Source organism: Chelonia mydas, chromosome 23 (assembly GCF_015237465.2).
Source record: "Chelonia mydas isolate rCheMyd1 chromosome 23, rCheMyd1.pri.v2, whole genome shotgun sequence".
NCBI lineage: Eukaryota > Metazoa > Chordata > Testudines > Cheloniidae > Chelonia > Chelonia mydas.
Genome location: NC_051263.2, coordinates 18,412,569 through 18,436,549, shown reverse-complemented (window position 1 = coordinate 18,436,549; position 23,981 = coordinate 18,412,569). Strand labels below are relative to the sequence as shown.

The 23,981-nt window shown below is 62.5% G+C and overlaps 3 protein-coding genes across 6 annotated transcripts; 2 read left to right on the top strand and 1 right to left on the bottom strand.

Moving 5' to 3' along the window:
* Positions 1-1,741: 1,741 nt before the first annotated feature.
* Positions 1,742-5,868, bottom strand: PCSK1N (proprotein convertase subtilisin/kexin type 1 inhibitor). Its single transcript, XM_037888369.2, has 3 exons — positions 5,705-5,868; positions 2,838-3,367; positions 1,742-2,504 (listed from the first exon to the last, which is right to left on the bottom strand). Exons 1-3 carry the CDS (start codon positions 5,762-5,764, stop codon positions 2,249-2,251), a joined length of 846 nt encoding a protein of 281 aa, XP_037744297.1. The 5' UTR covers positions 5,765-5,868; the 3' UTR covers positions 1,742-2,248.
* Positions 5,869-9,583: 3,715 nt separating this feature from the next.
* LOC114021621 (myoD family inhibitor domain-containing protein) lies at positions 9,584-12,316 on the top strand. 3 transcript variants are annotated; one of them, XR_006287128.1, is made up of 5 exons: positions 9,584-9,719; positions 9,943-10,050; positions 10,511-10,714; positions 11,216-11,522; positions 12,203-12,316. XR_006287128.1 is itself a non-coding variant. In XM_037888371.2 (4 exons), exons 1-4 carry the CDS (start codon positions 9,623-9,625, stop codon positions 11,470-11,472), a joined length of 666 nt encoding a protein of 221 aa, XP_037744299.1. In that variant the 5' UTR covers positions 9,584-9,622; the 3' UTR covers positions 11,473-11,778. The 3 variants fall into 3 exon arrangements, 2 of the variants coding, with proteins under 2 accessions (XP_037744299.1, XP_043390364.1); XM_037888371.2 differs by lacking the exon at positions 12,203-12,316 and having other exon boundaries at positions 11,216-11,778; XM_043534429.1 differs by lacking the exon at positions 12,203-12,316 and having other exon boundaries at positions 9,710-10,050; positions 11,216-11,778.
* Positions 12,317-12,858: 542 nt separating this feature from the next.
* FTSJ1 (FtsJ RNA 2'-O-methyltransferase 1) lies at positions 12,859-23,937 on the top strand. Of its 2 annotated transcripts, none has more exons than XM_037888366.2 (11): positions 12,859-13,066; positions 17,598-17,740; positions 18,158-18,227; positions 18,565-18,670; positions 18,763-18,841; positions 18,972-19,024; positions 19,353-19,406; positions 21,249-21,351; positions 22,320-22,403; positions 23,097-23,200; positions 23,526-23,937. In XM_037888366.2, exons 2-11 carry the CDS (start codon positions 17,620-17,622, stop codon positions 23,757-23,759), a joined length of 1,008 nt encoding a protein of 335 aa, XP_037744294.1. In that variant the 5' UTR covers positions 12,859-13,066; positions 17,598-17,619; the 3' UTR covers positions 23,760-23,937. The 2 variants fall into 2 exon arrangements, with proteins under 2 accessions (XP_037744294.1, XP_037744296.1); XM_037888368.1 differs by lacking the exon at positions 12,859-13,066 and adding an exon at positions 13,073-13,276.
* The last annotated feature ends 44 nt before the right edge of the window (positions 23,938-23,981 follow it).

The window sequence follows — 23,981 nt, the reverse complement described above, 5'->3', positions numbered from 1 at the left end:
GGCGGAGGAGGGGTGCGGAAGCGAGGGAACGAGACGGGCCCGGCAGAGCAGGAGTGTGGGAGCGAGGGAACGAGACGGGCTCGGTGGAGGAGGAGTACTGGAATGAAAGAACGATTCAGGCCCTGTGGAGGAGTGTGGGAGCGAGGGAACGAGACGGGCCCGGCGGAGGAGGAGTGTGGGAGCGAGTGAACAAGACAGGCCTGGCAGAGGAGGAGTGCGGAAGCGAGGGAACGAGACGGGCCAGGCGGAGGAGGAGTGTGGGAGCAAGGGAACGAGGCGGGCCTGGTGGAGGAGGAGTACCGGAATGAGAGAACGATTCAGGCCCTGTGGAGGAGTGCGGAAGCGAGGGAACGAGACGGGCCAGGCGGAGGAGTACAGGAGAGAGGGAACGGGAACGAGGCCACACAGATCCATGGGCCTGGTGCTCTCACCCGGCTCTGGCACTGCCCCTGTTGGGGGTGGGGGTCTTCAGTGCACCAGCCCCCCCTTCGGCTCACACTCTCCCTGGGGGGAGTCCCTTGCCTTCTCTGCCCCCTGGGACCAACCCTCAGTGCCCCCGAGCAGTGAGGGGTCCCCCCCGGAGGGAGACACCCACCCAAAGGGAGCCTCCCCCCCACCAGCTGCCTGAATCTGGAGTGACTCTCGGCCTGTGTGAACGCAGGAGGGTTTAATATGGTGTCTGGAATACAGCATAGACCGGCAAGTTACCCCCCCTCGGCCCCTTTGTCCTCCAGCTGGCTGCCTGCCGAGGTGGGGGCATCCCTGGTCGTTTATTGCTAGGTGGGAGGTTTGGGGGGCAGTGGGGGGGTTAGGGCCCCCCATTGGGCCCCTGAACCCCCTCACTGCCCTCAAACCTCCCACTGTGCCTGACAGAGCCCCCCAAACCCTCCAGGGCTCCCCACAGAGCCCCAAATTCCCCACAGCCCCTCTCTGTGTCCGTCCCCCCCAGCATCAGGGCTCTGGAGCAGCAGGGAGGTGGTCTCCTAGCAACAGCCAATGGGAGGCGAGGATGCAGCTGGATGGGGGGGCAGAGTGGGGAAGGCGGCTGCTGGGCCCTCACTGAGCCACAATTGGTGGAGGTGGTTTCCCTTCCCCCCACAGCCCTGACCCCCCCCCCCGGCTCAGAAGGTGGGGGCTGGCTGAACAGAGGGGACCCCAATGCCTGACCCCCCCAGGCTGAGAAAGGGGGGCTGGTTGAACAGCGGGGACCCCAATACCTGACTCCCCCTTTCACTCACACACTCCTCTCTCCGTCTCTTGGGCTCACCCCCTCCTGGGCCCTCTTCGGGGCTGATGGCAGACGGATCCGACCCCCCCTCCCCAGGGGCTCCCCCTGAGATGTCCCTTTGCCATCCAGCCGCGGCCACCAGGGACCCTCCGGCTTCGGCCTCCTCCGGCTTCCTCGGGCAGGCCCCGAACCTGGGAATAAAACGTTTGGGGTTCTGTCCTAAGTCTCCTGCCTCCGGGGCTCTGTCCAGAGCGGAGCACACCCCACTGAGCCCCCCCCCGCCCCGACCCACAGTACGGCGCCCCCCCCCGCCCCAGCATCCGGCCCCGATTGCCAGGGAGAGCGCCCCCTGCCCAGCCCCCCACCCTGCTCTCTGCCCCATGGTGCCCCCTAGCGCCCAGCCCTGACTGCCAGGGGAGAGAGCCCCCTGCCCAGCCCCCCAACCTGCTCCCCACAGCACAGGGCCCCCTAGCCGGGGGGCAGGGGCACACACAAGGAGACCACCACTTGGCCTTTACATCAAAATACCTGACGAGCCTTTATTTCATTAGTTAATTAATCAACACCAGACGGACAGACAGGGGCTGTTACTGAATGGACTGCTAGAAGCGGGGGGAACCAAGGGAGTGGGGGGGGCAGAGCTAGGGCAGTGGGTGAATGGGGAGGTTCAGAGCTGGGGGGCAGAGCCCTGGGGACAATAGGGGGCTCAGAGCTGGGATATTGGGGGGCAAAGCCGGGGGGAATAGGGGTCTTGAAGCGTGTCGGGGGCGAGCCGTGACCCCAATGGGGGGGGCAGTTGGCTTGTGTGGGAAAGACGTGGGGCCCAGGGATAAGCTGGCCTGTGGAGGGAGGGGTCATTGGGGGGGCAGAGATTGGGGGGCAGAGATTGGGGGGCTAGGAGCAAGGCAGCCCCTCCCCTGCACCCACAGGCTGGCTACATTCAGAGATGGGCGGGGGGGAATGTAAGCCCCCCCTCCCCCGCCGCATTAGCGCTCACTGGGCCCTGGGGGAGGGTCCCCATTACTCAGGCAGATACCTCAGCAGGGGCTCCCCCCCATACACCCCCCTCCGCCCCCCACCAGCCTCCTCTTCCTCCTCCGTCCTCTTGGCCCGCTGCAGCTGGGGTGCCCCCGCCTCAGGCCCCTCCCCATCATCCCCGAGCCGCTTCACACGCAGCAGGGTGGGGGGTTCTTCCTCTAGCCCCCGGCGCAGGCGTCTGGGGTGGCGGAGGGGTCGCGTCTCACCACCACCCGCAAGGATCCGGCCCACCAGGTACCTGCAAGCCAGAGGAAAAACGGAGCTAGAACCCAGGCGTCCGGGATCCCAGCCCCCGCCCCCCACTCTGATCCACTAGACCCTGCTCCCCTCCCAGAGACAGGGAGAGAACCCAGGAGTCCTGACTCCCAGCCTCCCCTGCTCTAACCACTACACCCCACGCTCCTCCTAGAGCCAGGGATAGAACCCAGGCGTCCTGAGTCCCGGACCCTGGCTGAGGCCCATCGCCTTTTCCCTCTAGGGGGCGCTGGCTCCCATCCGGCCCCGGGACTGGCCGGCTCAGGGGGGCAGGGCATGGGGCCCGGGGCCCGGGGCCAGGCCCTTCTCCAGGCACCTCAGCATCTCTGCATCCATCTCCCCAGGCTCCTCATCCCCCGGCTCGTCCTGGTGGCTCTCGTAGGCCCCGTCCGTCCGGTAGCGGCTCAGCTGGGGTGGGGCCGGGGGCCGGGTCCTGGGGGGGGCGCCCGCCCCGGTCTCATCGTAATCAGGGTACGGGGCCCCCCTGGCCTGGTCCCACAGCTGCAGGAGGGAGGCCAGGGGGACCGATTCCTGGAGGAGGCGCTGGAGAGCCAGGGCGGCCTGGGCCCCGTCCTGCCTCCAGCGGCCACCAGCGGGTGCCTCCTGGAGCCACGGGGTGCCCCCCGGCTCATCCTCCCGCCACCGGCCTGCAGGGGGCGCCCCCAGCCTCTCCAGCGCCTGGGCGAGCAGCTCGTCCTGGGCCAGCGGCCCCAGCCGGGGGTAGTAGATCTCGTTGGCCAGCCCCATCTCCCCCTCATAGGGAGCCCCCCGCAGGTCCCGTCGGAAACGTCGGGGGCCCCCGGCCGAGTCGTGGGGCAGTGCCCCCCTGGGGCCGGCGGGAAGAGCCTGTGGGGAAAACACAGAGAGAAAGAGGCGGAGAGGTGAATGGACGGTACCCAAGACTCCCAGCGAACCCAGGAGTCCTGGATCCCCCTCCCCCGCCCGCTCTAACCACCAGACCCCACTGCCCTCCCGGAGCTGGGGAGAGAACCCAGGAGTCCTGGCTCCCCCCGCCCCCGCTCTAACCACCAGACCCCACTGCCCTCCCAGAGCTGGGGAGAGAACCCAGGAGTCCTGGCTCCCCCCGCCCCCGCTCTAACCACCAGACCCCACTGCCCTCCCGGAGCTGGGAGTCCTGCTCTTTTCAGCACAGGACAGCTCCCCACCTTTTCCAGCTAATGGGGGGGGGGGGTTCAGCAAATGGGGGGGCAGGTCTGGGAGACGGTGGGGGAGGGGCATCTCTGTAGTGATCCCCCCCACCCTTGTGTCTGTGGCAGCCGGGATCCGCAGGCTGAGTCACCAGGAGTGCTGGGGGGGCGGGGAGGGGAGGTTGGCAGCTGGCTCTGGGGGAGATGAGGAGGGGTTAGCAGGGGGGGGGGGCGCTGCCAGCCCTGGCCCCCAGGCATCACAGACTGTGCGTTGTCTGTGGAGGGCAGGGCCCCTTCTCGTTCTTTCTCTCTCCCCCCCCCCCGCTTCCTCCCCCCCCCCAGTGCACAGCTCAAATGCGGCTGCTTCTGGGGCAGAGTGCGACAGTGACTCAGAACCCCCCAACCCTCTCCATCCTCCAGACCCCCCCTCCTCAAACACCCCGTCCCCCTAGACCTCCAAACACCCCCATCCCTCCCCTCCTCCTCAAACACCCCATCCCCCTAGACCCCCAAACACCCCCCATCCCCCAGACTTCCCATCCCCCCAAACACCCCATTCTCCTAGACCCCTCAAACACCCCATCCCCCTAGACCCCCAAACACCCCCATCTCCCAGACTTCACATCTCCCCAAACAGTCCATCCCCCAGACCAACCCCCCAAACACCCCCATCCCCCAAGACCCCCACACCCCCATCCCCCTAGACTAAAACCCCCGCAAACACTCCCCATCCCCCTCAAACACCTCCATCTTCCAGACCCCCATCCCCCTCAAGCACCCCGTCCCCATAGACCTTCACTCCCTCAAACACCCCCTTAAACCCCCAAACACCCTCAACTCCCCATCCTCCAGACCCCCATCCCCCTCAAACACCCCATCCCCCTAGATAGCCACCCCCAAACACCCCAAACTCTCCCCAACCCACTCGACCCCCAAACACCCCATCCCCCTCAAACACCCCATCCTCCTAGACCGCCACCCTCCCAAACACCACCCATCCCCTGAGACCCCCACGCCCCAAACACCCCCCATCCCGCGACACCGCCCACCCCCAAACACTGCCCACTCCGTTTATACACCCCATCCCCAACTCGATCCCCCCAGCACCCCCCTCGATCCGCCCCAACGCTACCGTCTCCACTGAGGGGGGAAACTCACAGCCCCCCTCCGATCTCCTGCGCTGTGGGGGGGCGGGGTCTGGGCTTCGGAGCCCCGGAGATGGGACCATCAGCCCCCCCGACTCCCCTGGCTCCGGGTACGTCCCCGACCCCGGGAGACCATAATAAGGGGGCGGGGGAGGGGACGAGGGGTTCGCGGAGGGGGATAAAAGGAGAGAAGACGAGGGGTACAGGGAGGCGATGGAGAAGAGAGGGCGCAGGGGGAAGATGGGGAGAGATGGGGCGCCGGGGGAGGCGATGGAGAAGATGGGGGCGCCGGGGGAGGCGATGGGGAGAGAGGGGGCGCAGGGGGGGAGAAGGGGGCGCAGGGGGCTATGGAGAGAGATGGGGCGCCGGGGGAGGCGATGGAGAAGATGGGGGCGCCGGGGGAGGCGACGGGGAGAGAGGGGGCGCAGGGGGGGGAGAAGGGGGGGCAGGGGGCTATGGAGAGAGATGGGGCGCCGGGGGAGGCGATGGAGAAGATGGGGCGCCGGGGGAGGCGATGGAGAAGATGGGGGTGCCGGGAGTGCGATGGGGAGAGATGGGGGCGCAGGGGGAAGATGGGGAGAGATGGGGCGCAGGGGGGCCCATGGGGAGAGATGGGGGCGCAGGGGGCTATGGGGAGACATGGAGAGGCGGAGGCGACGGAGAAGATGGGGGTGCCGGGGGGCCCACGGGGAGAGATGGGGGTGCTGGGGGGCGATGGGGAATAGGGGGGCGCAGGGGGAGAGATGGGGAGCCGGGGGGCCCATGGGGAGAGATGGGGGAGCCGGGGGGCGATGGGGAGAGATGGGGGAGCCGGGGGGCCCATGGGGAGAGATGGGGGCGCCGGGGAGAGATGGGGCGCAGGACTCGGGGGGCCCAGGTCCCCTCCCTACCTTCCCGGCGGCGGGGCCCACCGCGCAGAGCAGGGCCGCCAGCATCAGGCTCGTAGCCATCGCGCAGGGACCGGACCGGACCGAACCGCGGGGAGCGGGAGACACGGACCGGCGCAGGGAGCAGCCGCTGCAGCGAAACCTGCCCCGCCCCAAGCCCCGCCCTCCCCGGATCCTCCCCCCCCATCCAGCCCCCCCCAGCATCCCTCGGGATCCTCCCCTCTGCAGGAGCTGCGGGTCGGGAGTGCGGGGCACCTGCAGGGCTGGGGGGGCATCTTGGTGCCTCCCTGCTAATTAATTTCTGCTTCCCGCAGCATCCATTGCCATGGAGACACAATTACTCATTTATGGGGGGGGGGGGGGGGGAGAAAGTGCATGATGGGAAAGACCCAAGGTGGCCTGGAACTCACTCAACCCCCAGCCCTGCCGGTGCCCCTCACTCCCGACCCACAGCCCCTGCCCCCCACAGCCCTGCCCGTGCCCCTCACTCCCGAGCTGCAGCCCCCTGCCAGCCCAGCCCTGGGCTCCCCCCAGCCCTGCGGTGCCCCACTCCGGACCGTAGCCCCTGCCCCCCACAGCCCTGCCCCCCTGCTCTGCCGGTGCCCCTCACTCCTGATCTGCAGCCCCCTGCCAGCCCTGCCCTGCCCCCCCCCCCCCGCGCAGCCCTGCCGGTGCCCCTCACTCCAGACCCATAGCCCCTGCCCCCCACAGCCCTGGGCTCCCCCCAGGTCTGCTGGTGCCCCTCACTCCTGATCCGCGGCCTCTGCCCCCCACAGCCCTGCCCTCTGCTCTGCTGGTGCCCCTCACTCCCGAGCCGCAGCCCCCTGCCAGCCCAGCCCTGGGCTCCCCTCCAGCCCTGTCAGTGCCCTTCACTCCTGACCCACAGCCCCTGCCCCCCACAGCCCTAGGCTCCCCTCAGGTCTGCCGGTGCCCCACTCTGGACCACGGCCTCTGCCCGCCACAGCTCTGCCCCACTGCTCTGCTGGTGCCCCTCACTCCTGAGCCGCAGCCCCCTGCCAGCCCAGCCCTGGGCTCCCCTCCAGCCCTGTCGGTGCCCCTCACTCCCGACCCACAGCCCCGGGCTCCCCCCAGGTCTGCCGGTGCCCCACTCTGGACCACAGCCTCTGCCCCCCACAGCCTCTGCCCCCCACAGCTCTGCGCCCCTGCTTTGCCGGTGCCCCTCACTCCCGACCTGCAGCCCCCTGTTGCATTTGGCAAGCCTCCAACCCGACCCCCCCCACTCTCCCCCAGTCGCTGGCGGGCGTTTTGAGAGCTGTAAATACAGGGAGCCGCCGCGCCAGCAGCCGGGCGATGAGCCCTGCGGGAGGCTGCATCTCACTGTCTGCTCAGGGGGATGAATTAGTTATGGCAGGATCCATTAGTGCTCATTTCTTCACTGCCGCCTTTCCTGGTTCCCGGCCCAGCCCCCACCGATCAGCAGGCCCAGCTCCCGAGCTGAGAGACTCCAGGGCAGCGCTGAGATGCGGCCACCTCTGGGGCGGGGCAGCTGGGGAACAGCCGCACATAACACCACACGAGGATGGCTTGCCCAGCGCTGAGATGCGGCCACCTCTGGGGTGGAGCAGCTGAGAACCAAAACTGGGGAATGGTGGGGAAGTAGGAAAAGGGTTGGATTGTCACCCCCTGGCCACGGTCTCTCTCAGCTGTTGTGCTCGGAGGGGAGAGATTTGAATTTCAGTGTCACACCCAAGCGGGACAGAGCAAGTGTGTGAGATGGATGGATAGATGTGGTGTCTGGGGAGGGAAGGATGGATGGATGGATGGATGGATGGATGGGGTGTGTCGGGATGAATGGAAGGATGGATGGATGGAAGAATGGATAGACGGGGTGTTGGGATGGATGGGGTGTCGGGAAGAATGGAAGGATGGATGGGGTATGGGGATGGATGGATGGATGGATGGGGTGTCAGGATGGATGCGGTTTGTCGGGATAAATGGAAGGATGGATGGATGGACGGGGTGTAGGGATGGATTAATGGGGTGTTGGGATGGATGGATGTGGTGTTGGGATGGATGGAAGGATGGATGGATGGATGGGGTGTCGGGATGGATGGATGGATGGGTTGTCTGGGGATGGATGCATGGAAGGATTGATAGATGGGGTGTCTGGGGATGGATGGATGGAAGGAAGGAGTGTTGGGCTGTATGGATGGAAGGATGGATGGATGGGATTGTTGGGATGGAAAGATGGATGGATGCATGGAAGGATGGATGGATGGGGTGTCGGGATAGATGGATGGAAAGATGGATGTCTGGGGATGGATGGGTGGGGTGTTGGGATGGGTGGATGGAAGGATGGATGGATGGGGTGTTGGGATGGATGGATGGATGGGGTTTGGAGATGGATGGGATGGTTGGATTGGGTGTCTGGATGGATGCATGGAAGGATCAATGGATGGGGTGTCGGGATAGATGGATGGAAGGATGGATGTCTGGGGATGGATGGATGGGTGGGGTGTTGGGATGGGTGGATGGAAGGATAGATGGATGGGTGTCTGGGGATGGATGGATGGATGGTTGCGGTGTCGGGATGGATAGGGTGCATGGGGATCGAAGGGGTGTCTGGGGATGCTGCGAGGGCGATAGAAGGGGGTACATGGGGTAAGAGGAGGCCGAAGTGGCTGTTTCTGACCCACACAGGAGACAGGGACTGTAACGGTGCTGCAGAGGGGTGAAAAGCAGCCCCCAGCTCCCCCACTTGCGCTGAGGTAAGGGGTGGATCCAGGGGCGGGGCAGGTTGTGTGACCTGGGGTGGGGGGGGGGCTGAGGCTGTCTGTGTGTATCGCAGTGTGGGTTTTGTCCATGCTGTTGCCATGTACGTAGGACATCTGTGTCTATGTGTATCTTTCTTGCTGGGTGCGGATTTGTGGGTGCGATTGTGGGTGTGTATCTCATTTGTGAGAAACGAATGGAACACGGGGTCTTTCCCCACAAAGCCAGGGATAAAAACCCAGGCATCCTGGCTTCCCCTCCTCCGCCCACCCCTGTTGTTTATCTTCCCGTCCCTGAGAGCTGATTATATTCCCCCGGGGGTTGCAGATTTATGGGACTGTTATTTCCACCTCTGCTGCCCTCTGCTTTGAACCCAGGCGTCCGGGCGAAGAAATCAGGAAGCCAAGGCCCAGTGGCTGCCTCACCTCTGATGCCCCCACTTTCATCTCCTGCCAGCCTCAGTACCTGCTGCGCTGGGACCTCCCCCTCCCCCCAGCCACAGAGAGCAGGACTCCTGGGTTCTTTCCCATGCTCTAGGAGGGGAGTGGGGTTTGGTGGTTAGCGCAGGAGGGGGCTGGGAGCCAGGACTCCTGGGTTCTCTCCCTGCCTCTGGGAGGGGAGTGGGGTCTGGTGGTTAGAGCGGGGGGGCTGGGAGCCAGGACTCCTGGGTTCTCTCCCTGCTTCTGGGAGGGGAGTGGGGTCTGGTGGTTAGAGCGGGGGGGCTGGGAGCCAGGACTCCTGGGTTCTCTCCCTGGCTCTGGGAGGAGGGTGGCATCTAGCAAAGTGGAAAAGTGCCTTGAAGAAGGGACTAAGGTAATTCAGTGTCAAAGAGCCTGAAATGAAGCCCAGGAGTCTGGGCTCCCAGCAACAGCCCCCCCCCCCCTCAGTCTAACCACTAGCTCCCCCTCCCCACTTGTCTGCAGGGAGGGGTCACTCTGATGCGTCCAGTCATTCGCTGGCTCCCTTCCCACTTTCCATTCACCCAGCCAGAAGCCAAAGCCCAGAAAAGTCCCAAGGCTGGGCGAGCAGGGGGCACGGGTCGGGATTGAGGGGCACTGGCAGAGCTGTGGTGGGGGGACAGGGCTGGGGGCGCAGAGGGCTGCGGGTCAGGGTTGAAAGGCACCAGCAGAGCTGTGTGGGGTGAGTTCTCTAACCATTACACCTGCTGTTCCTACCCTCGGGGCCCTGATGTCTGGCTGCAGCCCAATCCCCCCTGACGGTTGTGGGGCGGAAGCACGAGCGAAGGGAGTCTCCGGAGACCCACGCAGATTCTCCAAGTCTGAGAGTAAGTGCCCTGCCTCATTGCAGCTCCTGAACTCCTAATGAGAATTCATCTGGCGCGGAGATGCAGCCACCTCTGGGGCGGGGAAGCTGGGGAACAGCTGCATATACCACTGCACAGGGATGGCTCGTGCGGCGTGGAGATGCAGCCATCTCTGGGGCAGGGCAGCTGGGGAAGAGCCGCACAGCGGATGGGGTTGCTGCTGACAGTGTCTGGTTGCTCCCAGGGGATGTGGATTGTCCCAGCCGGAGATCTCTGCCTGGGGAAGAGGTTCATCACAGCAAGGAGACATCGCTAATTCTCCCACCCCTGACCACTGAGAAAGTGGGGAGAGGTATGAGGGGGGGGGTCTAGTGGTTAGAGCAGGGGGGCTGGGAGCCAGGACTCCTAGGTTCTCTCTCCAGCTCTGAGAGGAGGTGGGATAGACTGGGGGGGGGGGGGGGGTCTGGGAGCCAGGACTCCTGGTTTCTCTCCCCAGCTCTGGGAGGAGAGGGGGTCTGGTGGGGTAGATCAGGGGGGCGGGGCTGGAAGCCAGGACTCCTGGGTTCTCGAATTCTGGGGGTCTGGTGGGGCAGATTGGGGGGGGGGCTGGAAGCCAGGACTCCTGGGTTCTCTCCCCACCTCTGGGAATTGTGGGGGTCTGGTGGGGAAGATCGGGGGGGGTGGGGCTGGGAACCAGGACTCCTGGGTTCTCTCCCCAGCCCTGGGAGGGGAGGCAATGTGGTGGGGTAAAGCAGGGGGGGCTGCGAGCCAGGACTCCTGGGTTCCATCTCCGCTGTCCCCTCTGCTTTCAGACTCCACACCCCAGCCCTCGGGGGGCCCTGCGGTCACCCGCTGCCCCGAGCGCTGGAGGGACAAGGCTCCGCTCCCCGCGCACCTGCAGCCTCCGGTGGCTCCGGCCCAGCTGGGGAAGCAGCGTCTGGGCTCCACCGCATCTGTCTGCAGCCGCCAGAGCTGTAAATCCACCGCCTCGCACATCCAGGAGGTGGCTGGGGATGGTGAGTGAGGGGCTGGGGTGGTGGGGGTGAGGGGCACCGGCAGGGCTGGTGGGAGCCCTGGGCTGGGGTGGCAGGAGCTGTGGGGTGGGAGTGAGGGGCACTGGCAGAGCTGAGGGTGTGGGGGGGGGAGGGAAACCCAGGGTTGGGTTCTGGTTGCCAGTTTCACCCAGAGTTGGGCATCGATTCAGCATCCGCCCGGGGTACCCCTGGGAACTCGTTAACTCAATAATTATTATGGCCATCTCCGCCCAGATAGAAAAGCAAACAGCCCCAGCAAGGGGGCTGGGCTGGGAGCCAGGACTCCTGGGTTCTCTCCCTGACTCTGGGAGGGGAGTTGGTTCTGGTGGCTAGAGCGGGGGGACTGGGAGCCAGGACTCCTGGGTTCTCTCCCCGGCTCTGGGAGGGGAGTGGGGTCTTGGGGTTGGGGGTGGCCTGGGATCCCAGACTCTTGGGTTTTCTCATCAGCTTAGCTAACCTCTGCCCCCTCTTTCTCTCCCCCAGACCGCTGCGCTCACTGTGCCCTGGCCTGTCTGTTCTGCGAGTTCCTGGCGCTGTGCTCCCTGGCGCTGGACGGCCTGGACTGTGGGGCGCTGTGCCTGGCGGGGGGGTGCTGCGCTGGGGGGGACCCCCCGGGTCAGGGCTGCGGGGGAGGTGGCTGCCCCTGCGGAGTGGGGTGCGGGCTCCTCCAGGACTGCTGCGACCCTGCCGACTGCCTGGACATCTGTCTGGAGTGCTGCTCCATCTGCTTCCCCGTCTGACCCAGGGGCAGGGGCTAAGCCCCCCCCCCCAAAGAACGCCACCCTACTCGGTAAGGGCCCCCAGCTCCTCACGATCCCACCCCATTCCTGTCTGGTCCGAATCCTGGCTCTCTATGGGCTGAGCCCTGCCCTGCCCTGCCCGACCCAGCCGGTGATGTCATTGGATGGGCCGAACCACGCCCCCATGGAGGGTGATGTCACCCAGTGGCCCAAGCCACACTTCCACTTATGTCATTCAAGGGGACAAAGCCTATTGGCTACTCACCTGGGAGGTCCTCCCAATGCAACAAGCCGCACCCAACTTACTGGGGCCTCACCAGAGGTGGTACGCCACGCCCCCCTTGGTGATGATGTCACTGAGTGGAATAAGCCACACCCTATCTACTGTGATGTCATCAAAGGGTCTGCCCAGGTGTCTGGGCAGAGGGACAGCATCAAATAGCCAGCAGGGCCTGCAGGAAGCCAGGCCTCATTCATTGTGGCATCAGGTGCACCAAGCCACGCCTCGATGCGGTGATGTCCCTGAATGCTTGGGTGTGGCTGCCACAGCTGTGATATCATCAAATGGACTCGGCTGTCACAAGAGGGAGGGGTATTAACTCTGTGGGTGCTGTCCCCAGCTCTGCCGGTGCCCCTCACTCCCAACCCGCAGCCCCTGCTAGCCCAGCCCTGGGCCCCCCTGCCCCACCTCACTTATGAGCTGACTAAAGGTGGGTGCCTTGTCTCCCAGGAGGAAGGATAATGGGGGCTGGGTTCCCTCGGGAGAACTGGAGACTCTGCTGGGATCCCCTTCTCACCCCCACGGAGACGGGAGGACACCTTGGCCCCCGAAGCTGCCCCCCCGGCCTCAAAAAGCAGCAGGCAAAGGGGGAGCCCCCCCCATGTTCGTTTGCTTTTAAATAAATCGCATGAATGAGCTCTTTTAAGCCGGCCTCATTTTTTGGGGGGGGGAGAGGGGTGTTGGGCTAGAACTCCCAGCATGCACTGCTCCTGATTGCCCCCCCAGCTAGAAATTCCTGCCATTGCCTCCCCAAGGAACTGCAAATCCCAGCATGCACTGCACCTGATCCTCCCCAGAGAACCATAAATCCCAGCATGCACTGCTCCTGATTCCCCCCCCAGGGAACTACACATCCTAGCATGCATTGCTCTTGCTGGGAGGGGTCCCCGAAACACTACGGTCTCTATCCCAGCATGCACTGCTGATGCAGGGCCCCAGGTCACATGACCCATGGAGACTACAATTCCCACGATGCAGTGCTGCAGAGAGGCATTCCCTCGCTGCTGTCCTACACTGCGCATGCGTTCATATAAGCCTCTTTTTTACGCCTGCGCAATAGGGGAAAACCTCACGGGGCTAGGCCTCCTGCGCAGGCGCAGTGAGAGCGAGCCGGTCTCTGCGCAGGCGCACTGAGGAAAACCCGCTGCCGTCAGCCCAGCTCTGTAGTCCAGTTCAGCCAGCCCCGAAGGCTGCCCTCCCCGCCCGACTCCATCCCCCCAGTGCCGCCGCCGCCCTAGCTTCCGCTTCCGGCTTGGGAAATAACCACTTCCGGTTCGGCGCCGTCTCTCCGCGGGGTCGGTCGCGTGCGTCGCGGTAAGCAGTTGTCGGGCAAGGGAGGTTGTGCGCCTGCGCCGCCGCTGTGCTGGCGGGTGCTCGTGCGCATGTGCTCAGCGGGGACGGGGGGGGAAGCACGTTCCAACCGCTGCAGGCACGTGCCCGTGCTGCGCGTGCGCTGTCGCTTCACCTTGTGCAAAGGTGAACGTTGGGCCTCAGGGCGCATGCGCAGAGGCGATAGCCATTAAGGTGGGTCCTACAATAACGTATCAGGTTGGGTGGGGGTGGGGTTGTGGGTGAAGGTGTTTGCTGAAGGAGGTAACCAGTGATGTATTATTGTAGGCCCTACAATAATATATGTGTATTCATCTGAGGGCTACAATAATAGGTGGCTATTTATGTAGGTCCTACAGTAACGTTTGGTTTATTCCTGGTGGTGGGGATGGATTCGGCACCTTGCGACAACACAACTGACTTATTGTAGGACCTACAATAACCTACTCATCATTTACCAGGACTCTGGGTCAATCTACCAACTAGCGCAGGGCCTGCAATCCCACATATGTAATTAATTTAGCTCCAGGGACAATATACGTATTCATGGAGAGCCGACAATCATGTATCCACATTAATGCAGAACCTGTGTCAACACACTTCATTAACGCAGGGCCCTAGAATAATATGCCTCTACTTACGTTGGATCCGGAAAATAAAAGATATGAAAGAAATTGAAAGGTGATTGCTGGCGAGAGGGTTACCAGTCAACAGAGACTCCTCACCTTGGATATGTTTCTTAGAACAAAGGTATGGAGAAAGCAAAGCACAGATAAGGTGGCAAAAACTACAGGGCGAAGCTGAAAAGGACTTTAGGGAGCAGTTGTGGAGAAGGTAAGGTCGGCACCACGTGCTGTAGAAGAGGATAAATCTGGGGATTTTATAGTGACAAGTGATGGGTGAATCAAAAGGGAAGGCTTCACTCCCAAAGAAATTTGGTGGTGCGGCGAGGAAGTACAAGAAGGGTTAAAAGATAATGGGGAAAAGTTTAAACTCTGTCAAAAGAGTAGGAGGAGGCATAGAAGAATGTAGTTGTAAAAACGAAAGCAAAGGATGTTGAGGAACTTTATGCACGACTTGGAACACAGGAAGGGGAAAAAGAAGCGTATCGACTGGCAGAAGGACAGGAGAGAAGCACCAAATATATATAGAAAGGGAGGTTCATGAAAGATGAAACTGGTAGGCAGTTGACTGATGATAGTCCCATAACGGATCCATGGAACGGGGTTTTGAACAAATGAAGAAAGCCCAGGAGAGCCCTCCCACTTCAAAAAGCACTGAAGCCCTTTCTTGTTCAATTTCATCCTGAATGCCCTCACAAGGAACAACTCCAGTGGCTAGAAGCTGAAGCTGGACAAATTAAGCCTGGAAATAAGGTGTCAATTTTTAATGAGCGGAATTAATCATGGGAACAGTGTACTAAGGGTCATGGTGCATTCTCCATCACTAGCAATTTTTCCAGTCAAGATTGGATGTTTTTCTAAAATATCGACTCTAGGAATTATTTTGGGGAAGTTTCGTGGCCTGGGTTATACAATAAATTTACAATTATTTAAGGACAATCTCTACTACGTTCTCAAACAGCATTTTTCTTACTTTGCCTGTCTGTAAATTTTGCTTATTATCAATGGAAATTTTTTTTTGTCTGTTGGTGGGTGTCTGCTAAAATCGACGTTTACTAAGATTTACTGTTTAAAGAGAACTCTTTTCTTTCCAAGCCTAAAGATACTCTAGAAGAGGATCTTGATAATTGGAGAGACGTATTGGAGAATCATGGGTTCAAAATAAGCCTGTGATTTCAATAGCGTGAACACTCAAGAATAGCCTTGAAGCTAGATGGGTGGGCAGTACCGAAAATGTAAAGTTTCAAGTATCGTGAGCTCTAGAATCCGGGAAAATGGGGAAATAGAGGACACAATTAAAGCTGGAACAATAAATACCTGGCTCAAGATGGAGAGAAGTGGCGCGATACGTATCAGGAAGATACTGAGAAAATTAAAAGGGCAAGTGTCGAAAATCGTGCTCCATCCTCTGTTAATGCAAAGAAGAAACGTGAGGAAATGATCTGTTCTGCAGAAACGCACACACTGAGGGGGATGAGTGGTGAGAACAAGAAGGACCATGCGAGGGATGAGTATGTCACAGACATACTCAAAGTAACCCCTATAAAGGAAAAAAAAGGCCCAGATTGTTTGGTAACAAAAGCGCGGGCCGGACAGTTATGTGGGTGAGAGAGTCCAGAAGGTCAAGAGTGATGTAAAAAGACAGAGAGGCCAACCCAAGAAGAAGTAGGGTGATAGAAGATATGAAATGGAACAGAGCACTTTGGAGGGAGAGGATTCATACAGCGGAGTCTGTTTGATTAGATAAGGAGGACGACTTAATTTGAGGCTTGTATCAATAAATCATTTAGGGTAGGGCCTACTATAACAGATCCACATCAACCTGGCTTCTTTGTCAGTACGCCTGTTATTTAGGATCGCAGGGTTTTGATTTTTGTCAGTAAATGTTCACTGCCCACATCGACGGAAGAATATTTCTAGCGATAAGAGTCTAAATTCCCGGCTAGGCAAAGTAAGAGAAATCCTGCTTGAGACCTGATTGAGGATACTGACTGTATATGCTGGATAGCCGAGGAAGAATTGCTCCTCCCTGATTTCGACAAAATAGACATGGGCCAGAAGTATGTTAATAAACTTATTGCAAACGAGTTGGTCACTAACTCTGCAAACAGACTGGTGATAATGCTGCTGGCATTTGTATATTTTAACCTGTGGTGTTGACAACTTGTAACGAGTATAAAGCTTTAACTTCTGGAATCTCGGCATCTCCCGTCATTAAGCAATTGTCTCACCCAGCCCATAATTTCCTGCAACTGCAAAAATCTAAATTGATAAAAATAAAGATGCGTGAAGCCCATAATTTTGTGAACCTGTGAATATTTAAATGGATGAAACCAGAAAAAAGCACTTCAAAATAAATATCGATATTATCCATTTAATTATACTAAGAAACCTATTTCTGCCAAGCCTCCCATTTATTGTAGGTCCTACAGAAACATATCCACATTAAATTTGGTCCATTGCCACTGTACCTATTAATGTAGATGCCTTAGGATCATGCTACAAGCAGCCTACCTCAGTTTCCCTTTTTCAAGTAGTCAAAACTTCAGCTAGGTTTTTTCTTGCTTAGAAAATACTTCTCCTTGGGGATTGGTTCTGTGACGGGTTGGACCTCCCTGGGATGTCACCTGGTGTACTGTGACACCCCTGAGTCTACCTGTCCTGCCAGCATGGGCCTCCTTTAGCCGGTCTTGCTGAGCCAGGCTCTTAAAACCTCCTCTCACACACACACAGGCAGGGCCACACCCAGCCGCAGATCAGCTCTGGGAAGACTCATCTTGAGGGACATGCTCCAGCACTCAGATGTGCACCTCCCTTGGAGTGCAGACCCAAAGATGTGTTCTATTCGCCTCTTCCCTCAAGGTGGAAGAGGGTATGCACAATTTCTCGCCCCCCCAGTTAGAAATCACATAGACTGGGCTGTATTATAAACCAGAAATCAACGTATTCGCTATAACAGGTGTATTTTAAGTAGTTAAGGAGGTAACAGACAGAACAAGGCAGATTACGAAGAAAATAGAGCACGCAAACGAAGCTTAATACGCTACAGAAACTGGTTACATGTGAGTTCTCACCCGAAATGTGGTTCTAATAATCTTCTTCCTGGGCCAGACGCCCTTCCAGCCTGGGCCCAGTTCTCGCCCCCTGTAGTCATGTAGTCATCTTGGGTGGGGTAGCAGGGGAGAATGACGACCAGGATTACCTCACTCCCCACCCTGAAATAGGATTTGCATGAGGCAGGAGCCCTTTGTTTCCCTAGTCTGACCCTCCCGCCCCTTCCGGTGGAAAGTTACAAGAAGTCCCAGGTAATGTTTTAATATTAGGTGACAAGCCCGCCTGACTCTGTAGGATCACAGTGTCCCTGAGGCAGGGGCAGTATGGAGGGTCCGCAGGAAGGCCAAGCTTTTCACAGACCCTTGTCCTCGCTGATGGGCCATCCGCCCTGTCTGGCTTTTCCGTTCTTGTACCTGAAGCGTTAGCAGGGGCGTCACCCAAAGTAGCATAGTTGAAATACAGATACAGAGTCAATATTCCCAACTTCAGATGCGAAAACTTGAGCCCTGGGCCATTAAAACTATTTTGAAAGGGCCTCTGATAACATATCCGTGTTAATTTAGGTCCAGGGCCATTACACCTGTTAGTGTAGGGCCTACAGTAATGTATCGGTGTTCGTTTAGAATCTGTGTCCATATATCTGTTAATGCAGGACCTACAGTAATAGATCCCTCATTAATTGGGCTCCAGTGCCATCAGACCTATTATTGTAGGGCCTACAGTAACGTGTCTCAGCTAATTCCGTCTTAGCAACACAAAAGTCTTTTTGTTAAGAAGCGAACAACCCCGGTGCCAAGCCGGGAAGGGTGGATAACTGGCCCTCATCCTTTGCCCTCCAGGCCCGGGGGCGTCAGAGCCGAAATGGGGCGCTCGTCGAAGGACAAGCGGGACATCTACTACCGCCTGGCGAAGGAGGAGGGCTGGCGGGCCCGCAGTGCCTTCAAACTGCTGCAGCTGGACGAGGAGTTCCAGCTGTTTGAGGGTAAACCGGCCCCAGCCCCCGGCCCTGCCCCGACTTGCTGCAGCCCCTTCTGTTAGGTGTATTATGGTAGCCCCCATCTGTTGTGCCACGCGCTGCACAAAGCCCGGTGGAGATTGAGGTCCCGTTGTGCTGCCCAATCCCTTGGGAGAACTCAGGCGTCCTGGCTGGCCAGCTCCCCTGCTCTAACCACTAGATCCCACTCCCTTCTCAGGGCTGGGAGAGAACCCAGGAGTCCTGTCTCCAAGCCCCCCTGCTCTAACCACCTGACCCCACTCCAGTCTCAAAGCTGGGAGAGAGTCCTGGCTCCCAGCCCCCTCCCCCAGCTCTAACCACCTGACCCCACTGCCCTTCCAGAGCTGGGGGGAGAACCCAGGTGTCCTGGCTCCCTGTCCCCCCGCTCTCATTCTCTCCCTGCAGGGGTGCGCCGGGCGGTCGATCTCTGTGCTGCCCCAGGCAGTTGGAGCCAGGTTCTGAGCAGGAAGCTGAAGTGAGTGGGAAGGGGGGCTGGATGCGGGGGGGCAGGCTAGCAGGGGGCAATATGGGGGAATGGGAGGGGGTGGGACTGGGTGATTGGAAGGGTGAAGGCGGGATTGGGAGGGTCACAGTGGTGTGGGGGGATAGGAGGGGAGGCAATGGAGTAGAAGGGGGTGGCACGGGGTGTGGGGAAATGGGGCAGGAGGGAGTGCGGTGATCTAGGTGGGGTGAGGTGGGAGGGAGAGGGTGGGGTGGGATGGGAGTGGGGGCGTGGGTGGGACTGGGGTGTAGCATCAGGTGGGAAGGGGAAGCCGCCCCCTGGCTGTCTCTCACCCCCGCCTGTCCCCCAGGGGCGGTGCTGGGGAGGGCTCTGACTCTGTGAAGATTGTCGCAGTCGATCTCCAGGCCATGGCTCCGCTCCCGGGGGTGGTCCAGATCCAGGGGGACATCACCAAGGTACGTGGGGGGGCCGCGCCGGCCCTGCCCCCCCCCCCCGATCCGAGTCCGTCTGTCCCGAACCGTAACCCGGCCCGTCTGTCCCCCGCCAGGTCTCCACGGCCCAGGAGATCATCCAGCACTTCGAAGGGCAGCCGGCCGACCTGGTGGTCTGTGACGGGGCCCCTGACGGTGAGTGGGAGCAGCCCGCCTGGCTCCAGGTGGGAGGGGGGCGGGGGGCTTCTCGCTGGCGCCCCATGGAGGGCCCCGCGTGGGGTAGGACTGGGCCCCACTGAGCCCCCTCTCCCCTCCTGGCTTGCAGTGACCGGCCTTCATGATATCGACGAATACATCCAAGCGCAGCTGCTTCTAGCGGTGAGTACCCTGCCCGGCCGCAAAGGGGCACCCCCCTGCCAAGCCCCGCTCCCCTCGGCACAGCGCCCCCGTCAGGTGATTCCATTCCCCAATCCCCCCCTGCAGTTTCAATCCCTTCCTGTCCCAAGTGGCTGCTCCCGAGCTGCCCCGACCCAGAGGTGGCTGCATCTGAGCGCCGGGCGAGCCGTACCCGTGCGGCGTTATGTGTGGCTGTTCCCCAGCTTCCCCACCCCAGAGGTGGTAGCATCTCAGTGCCGAGAGAGCTGTCCCTGTTTTATTAAGGATTTTGGCGTTCGCTGATAATTTCCTTTTCTCCTTCTCATTCCAGGCTCTGAACATCACGACCCACGTCCTGAATAAAGGAGGCACCTTTGTGGCCAAGGTAAATATTAGGCTCTCTAAGAAGCCCCGGGGTCCTAGCTGAAGGGGTAACAGCCGCAAGGGGGTGACTCACCTGGTGCTGAGATGCAGCCACCTCTGGGACAGGGCGGTTGGGGAACAGTGCCCTCTAGCTGTGGCCATGTCTCTGGACGATTGGAGTTGTAACTGAGGGAATAGGGGTGTGATGCCAGGGGGCAACATGCTGATGGGGTGCGGGGCAGGGGTGCTCTCCCCTGGCAGTCGGGGCCGGGTGCCGGGAGGTGCCGTGCTGCGGGGAGTGGGGCGTGGGGTGCTCTCCCCTGGCAGTCGGGGCCGGGTGCCGGGAGGTGCCGTGCTGCGGGGAGCGGGGCGTGGGGTGCTCTCCCCTGGCAGTCGGGGCCGGGTGCCGGGAGGTGCCGTGCTGCGGGGAGCTGGGCGTGGGGTGCTCTCCCCTGGCAGTCGGGGCCGGGTGCCGGGAGGTGCCGTGCTGCGGGGAGCGGGGCGTGGGGTGCTCTCCCCTGGCAGTCGGGGCCGGGTGCCGGGAGGTGCCGTGCTGCAGGGAGCTGGGCGTGGGGTGCTCTCCCCTGGCAGTCGGGGCCGGGTGCCGGGAGGTGCCGTGCTGCGGGGAGCTGGGCATGGGGTGCTCTCCCCTGGCAGTCGGGGCCGGGTGCCGGGAGGTGCCGTGCTGCGGGGAGCTGGGCGTGGGGTGCTCTCCCCTGGCAGTCGGGGCCGGGTGCCGGGAGGTGCCGTGCTGCGGGGAGCGGGGCGTGGGGTGCTCTCCCCTGGCAGTCGGGGCCGGGTGCCGGGAGGTGCCGTGCTGCGGGGAGCGGGGCGTGGGGTGCTCTCCCCTGGCAGTCGGGGCCGGGTGCTGGGAGGTGCCGTGCTGCAGGGAGCGGGGCGTGGGGTGCTCTCCCCTGGCAGTCGGGGCCGGGTGCCGGGAGGTGCCGTGCTGCGGGGAGCTGGGCGTGGGGTGCTCTCCCCTGGCAGTCAGGGCCGGGTGCCGGGAGGTGCCGTGCTGCGGGGAGCGGGGCGTGGGGTGCTCTCCCCTGGCAGTCAGGGCCGGGGGCCGGGAGGTGCCGTGCTGCGGGGAGCGGGGCGTGGGGTGCTCTCCCCTGGCAGTCGGGGCCGGGTGCCGGGAGGTGCCGTGCTGCGGGGAGCGGGGCGTGGGGTGCTCTCCCCTGGCAGTCGGGGCCGGGTGCCGGGAGGTGCCATGCTGCGGGGAGCGGGGCGTGGGGTGCTCTCCCCTGGCAGTCGGGGCCGGGTGCCGGGAGGTGCCGTGCTGCGGGGAGCGGGGCGTGGGGTGCTGTCCCCTGGCAGTCGGGGCCGGGTGCCGGGAGGTGCCGTGCTGCGGGGAGCTGGGCGTGGGGTGCTCTCCCCTGGCAGTCGGGGCTGGGTGCCGGGAGGTGCCGTGCTGCGGGGAGCGGGGCGTGGGGTGCTCTCCCCTGGCAGTCGGGGCTGGGTGCCGGGAGGTGCCGTGCTGCGGGGAGTGGGGCGTGGGGTGCTCTCCCCTGGCAGTCGGGGCCGGGTGCCGGGAGGTGCCGTGCTGCGGGGAGCGGGGCGTGGGGTGCTCTCCCCTGGCAGTCGGGGCCGGGTGCCGGGAGGTGCCGTGCTGCGGGGAGCGGGGCGTGGGGTGCTCTCCCCTGGCAGTCGGGGCCGGGTGCCGGGAGGTGCCGTGCTGCGGGGAGCTGGGCGTGGGGTGCTCTCCCCTGGCAGTCGGGGCTGGGTGCCGGGAGGTGCCGTGCTGCAGGGAGCGGGGCGTGGGGTGCTCTCCCCTGGCAGTCAGGGCTGGGCGCTGGGGACACCATTGGCATCGTTGCTGCACTGCCCCCTGCTGGCCTGTCACCCTGTCCCCACCTTGCCCTAGATCTTCCGGGGGAAGGACGTGACGCTTCTCTACTCCCAGCTCCGCATCTTCTTTCCTGACGTCACCTGCGCCAAACCCCGGAGCAGCCGAAACTCCAGCATCGGTGAGGGCAGAACTGCGCGTGCCAGTGGGGCAGATCCAGGGGTTGGGAGGGTATCCGGGGTGGCCGGGCTGTCCCCGGCAAGGACCCAACTGTTCTGTCCCCAGGCGGGTTAAGCCTCCGGGGGCAGGCATCTGTTTGATGTTGGGGGGCACACCCAGATCTTTTATCTAGCGCCCCCTCCTCAGAGCTGGCAGCGCTGCCCAGCGCCTGGGTTCATGCCAACCCCACGCGCTCCCCGAGGTTTGTATGCTCCGTGTCCAAAGGTGAGAGCCCTCTGGTGGTACCTCATCTCCCATGGGAAGCGTAAAGCACGTTAGACACAGACACGCTCTGCCCGGAGCCCCACACGTGGGTGATCAGCAGGGGGCGCTCTCCCTTGGCAGTCAGGGCTGGGCAGTAGCGGGCACCGTGGGGTGGGGGACTGGAGGGGGGGTGCTGTCCCGTGGCAGGCCACGCTGGGGGTTGGGGGGTGCTGTGCTGCGGGGCAGGGGGCTCAGCCGGGGTCACTCTCCCCTGGCAGGCAGGGCTGGGCGCTGCGGGGCCAAGCAAACAGATATCACATTCTGTGCCTCCCCCGGCTACATTGGGTCCCATCAACTTGAGCCCTGAGATGCCCAAATCTGTTCCGTCCAGTCTCCTGTCGGGCACCCCCTTTGCCAGCCTCGCCAGGTGCCCTCCCCGGGCCTTGCCAGGGGGATCTACCCCATGGCAAAGCTGCACCTTGCCTCGGTGCTCTGTTGGTCTCCAGAGAGATTCCCTCTCAATGGGCGGGTGTTTAAAATCGACGACCTTTGCCACCCGCTTCTTGGCGAAGGGCTGGGAACCCAGCTCAGGGGGCAGTGCCTGCTGCCCGGGGTTTGCTGCCAGGGAAGGTGTCGGCTCCAGGCGAGGCTCGCGCCCGCTCTTCGTAGATTGGACGGGCGCCCCGACTCACCGCACACCCCTAACCACGTCTCTCCCGCCTGCAGAGGCCTTTGTTGTCTGCCGGGGGTACTGCCCGCCCGAGGGCTACGTGCCCAATATGTCCAACCCCCTGCTGGACCATTGCTACGGTAAGGAGCTGTGCTTCAGAGAGTGGGGGGCTCAGCAAGGGGTGCTTTCCCCTGGCAGGCAGGGGTGGGCGCTGGGGGGCACTGTGCCATGGGGGGCTCGGCAGGGGGCGCTTTCCCCTGGCAGGCAGGTCTGGGCGCTGGGGGGCACTGTGCCATGGGGGGCTCGGCAGGGGGCGCTTTCCCCTGGCAGGCAGGTCTGGGCGCTGGGGGGCACTGTGCCATGGGGGGCTCGGCAGGGGGCGCTTTCCCCTGGCAGGCAGGTCTGGGCGCTGGGGGGCACTGTGCCATGGGGGGCTCGGCAGGGGGCGCTTTCCCCTGGCAGGCAGGGGTGGGCGCTGGGGGGCACTGTGCCATGGGGGGCTCGGCAGGGGGCGCTTTCCCCTGGCAGGCAGGGGTGGGCGCTGGGGGGCACTGTGCCATGGGGGGCTCGGCAGGGGGCGCTTTCCCGTGGCAGGCAGGGCTGGGCGCTGGGGGGCACTGTGCCATGGGGGGCTCGGCAGGTGGTGCTTTCCACTGGCAGGCAGGTCTGGGTGCTGGGGGGGCACTGTGCCATGGGGAGCAGGACTGGGCTGTAGCGGGCACCATGGGGTGGGGGGCTCGGCAGGGGACGCTTTCCCCTGGCAGGCTGGGCGCTGGGCTCAGCAGGGGGTGCTCTTCCTCAGCCGGCTCTGGCTTATGTCTGTGCCTTTCCAGATGTGGATTTTAACCAGCTGGAAGGTCCCAACAGAGTCATTGTCCCGTTCTTGGCCTGTGGGGATCTGAGCGCCTACGACTCGGACCGGACGTATCCCCTCCAGGTGGGACTGCAGGGATCGGGGCGGGATCCCAGCAGCGGGGGAGGCGGGCGGGGCGGGGACTCGCAGGCTGGGGGGGGATCCCGGCAGCAGGGGAGGCAGGCGGGGCGGGGACTCACAGGCTGGGGGGGATGGGGAGGGATCCTGGCAGCGGGGGAGGTGGGCGGGGCAGGGACTCGCAGGCTGGGAGGGGTGGGGGGGGGATCCCGGTAGCGGGGGAGGTGGGCGGGACGGGGACTTGCAGGCTGGGGGGGGATCCCGGCAGCGGGGGAGGCGGGCAGGCATGCTGGCACCCCCTGTACGCCCGTCTCTCTCTCCCCCTCTGCAGCTGGCCCCAGGGAAGGAATACAGCTATGTGCCCCCCACCCAGCCCCCCATCCGTCCCCCCTACCAGGAAGCCTGCTTCTTGAAGAGGAACAACCGATTGGCTAGGGAGCCTGGGCCGTCCCGGTTGGAGGAGCCTGGCCCCGCCCCCTCATATGGGTCAGCGTCAGAACCTCAGGCCTGCCCCCCGGAGGCAGCTGTTGAAAATGTCCTGGCGTCTCTGTCTGTGTCACCATAGTGTGTGTGTCTTTGTGTGTGTGTCCGTGTGTGTCCGTGTGTGTGTCCGTCCCTGCCAGGGATGAGCCCTGCTCCGCATCCGTGAAAAGAGCATTTTAATTTAACCCATCATGTCCGGTCTTTGCAGGGGACTCTCCCCGCCCCGGCTTCTATTTTAATAAAGACTCACGGAGAGGTCACCAGTGGATGCCTTTCAACCCCAGCCCTGCATCACCTTGGCAAT

What these genes read in the sequence shown, in the direction of transcription:
- PCSK1N (XM_037888369.2), bottom strand. Translation starts at nt 5,764, where the DNA reads ATGGCTACGAGCCTGATGCTGGCGGCCCTGCTCTGCGCGGTGGGCCCC. An exon ending in TGGGCCCCGCCGCCGGGAAG is followed by an intron (nt 3,368 to 5,704) that starts GTAGGGAGGGGA and finishes TTTTCCCCACAG; the next exon opens with GCTCTTCCCGCCGGCCCCAG. An exon ending in ATGGATGCAGAGATGCTGAG is followed by an intron (nt 2,505 to 2,837) that starts GTGCCTGGAGAA and finishes TCTGGCTTGCAG; the next exon opens with GTACCTGGTGGGCCGGATCC.
- LOC114021621 (XM_043534429.1), top strand. Translation starts at nt 9,780, where the DNA reads ATGCAGCCACCTCTGGGGCGGGGAAGCTGGGGAACAGCTGCATATACC. An exon ending in CACTGAGAAAGTGGGGAGAG is followed by an intron (nt 10,051 to 10,510) that starts GTATGAGGGGGG and finishes CTCTGCTTTCAG; the next exon opens with ACTCCACACCCCAGCCCTCG. An exon ending in CCAGGAGGTGGCTGGGGATG is followed by an intron (nt 10,715 to 11,215) that starts GTGAGTGAGGGG and finishes TCTCTCCCCCAG; the next exon opens with ACCGCTGCGCTCACTGTGCC.
- FTSJ1 (XM_037888366.2), top strand. Translation starts at nt 17,620, where the DNA reads ATGGGGCGCTCGTCGAAGGACAAGCGGGACATCTACTACCGCCTGGCG. An exon ending in CTGTGACGGGGCCCCTGACG is followed by an intron (nt 18,842 to 18,971) that starts GTGAGTGGGAGC and finishes CCTGGCTTGCAG; the next exon opens with TGACCGGCCTTCATGATATC. An exon ending in ACCGGACGTATCCCCTCCAG is followed by an intron (nt 23,201 to 23,525) that starts GTGGGACTGCAG and finishes CCCCCTCTGCAG; the next exon opens with CTGGCCCCAGGGAAGGAATA.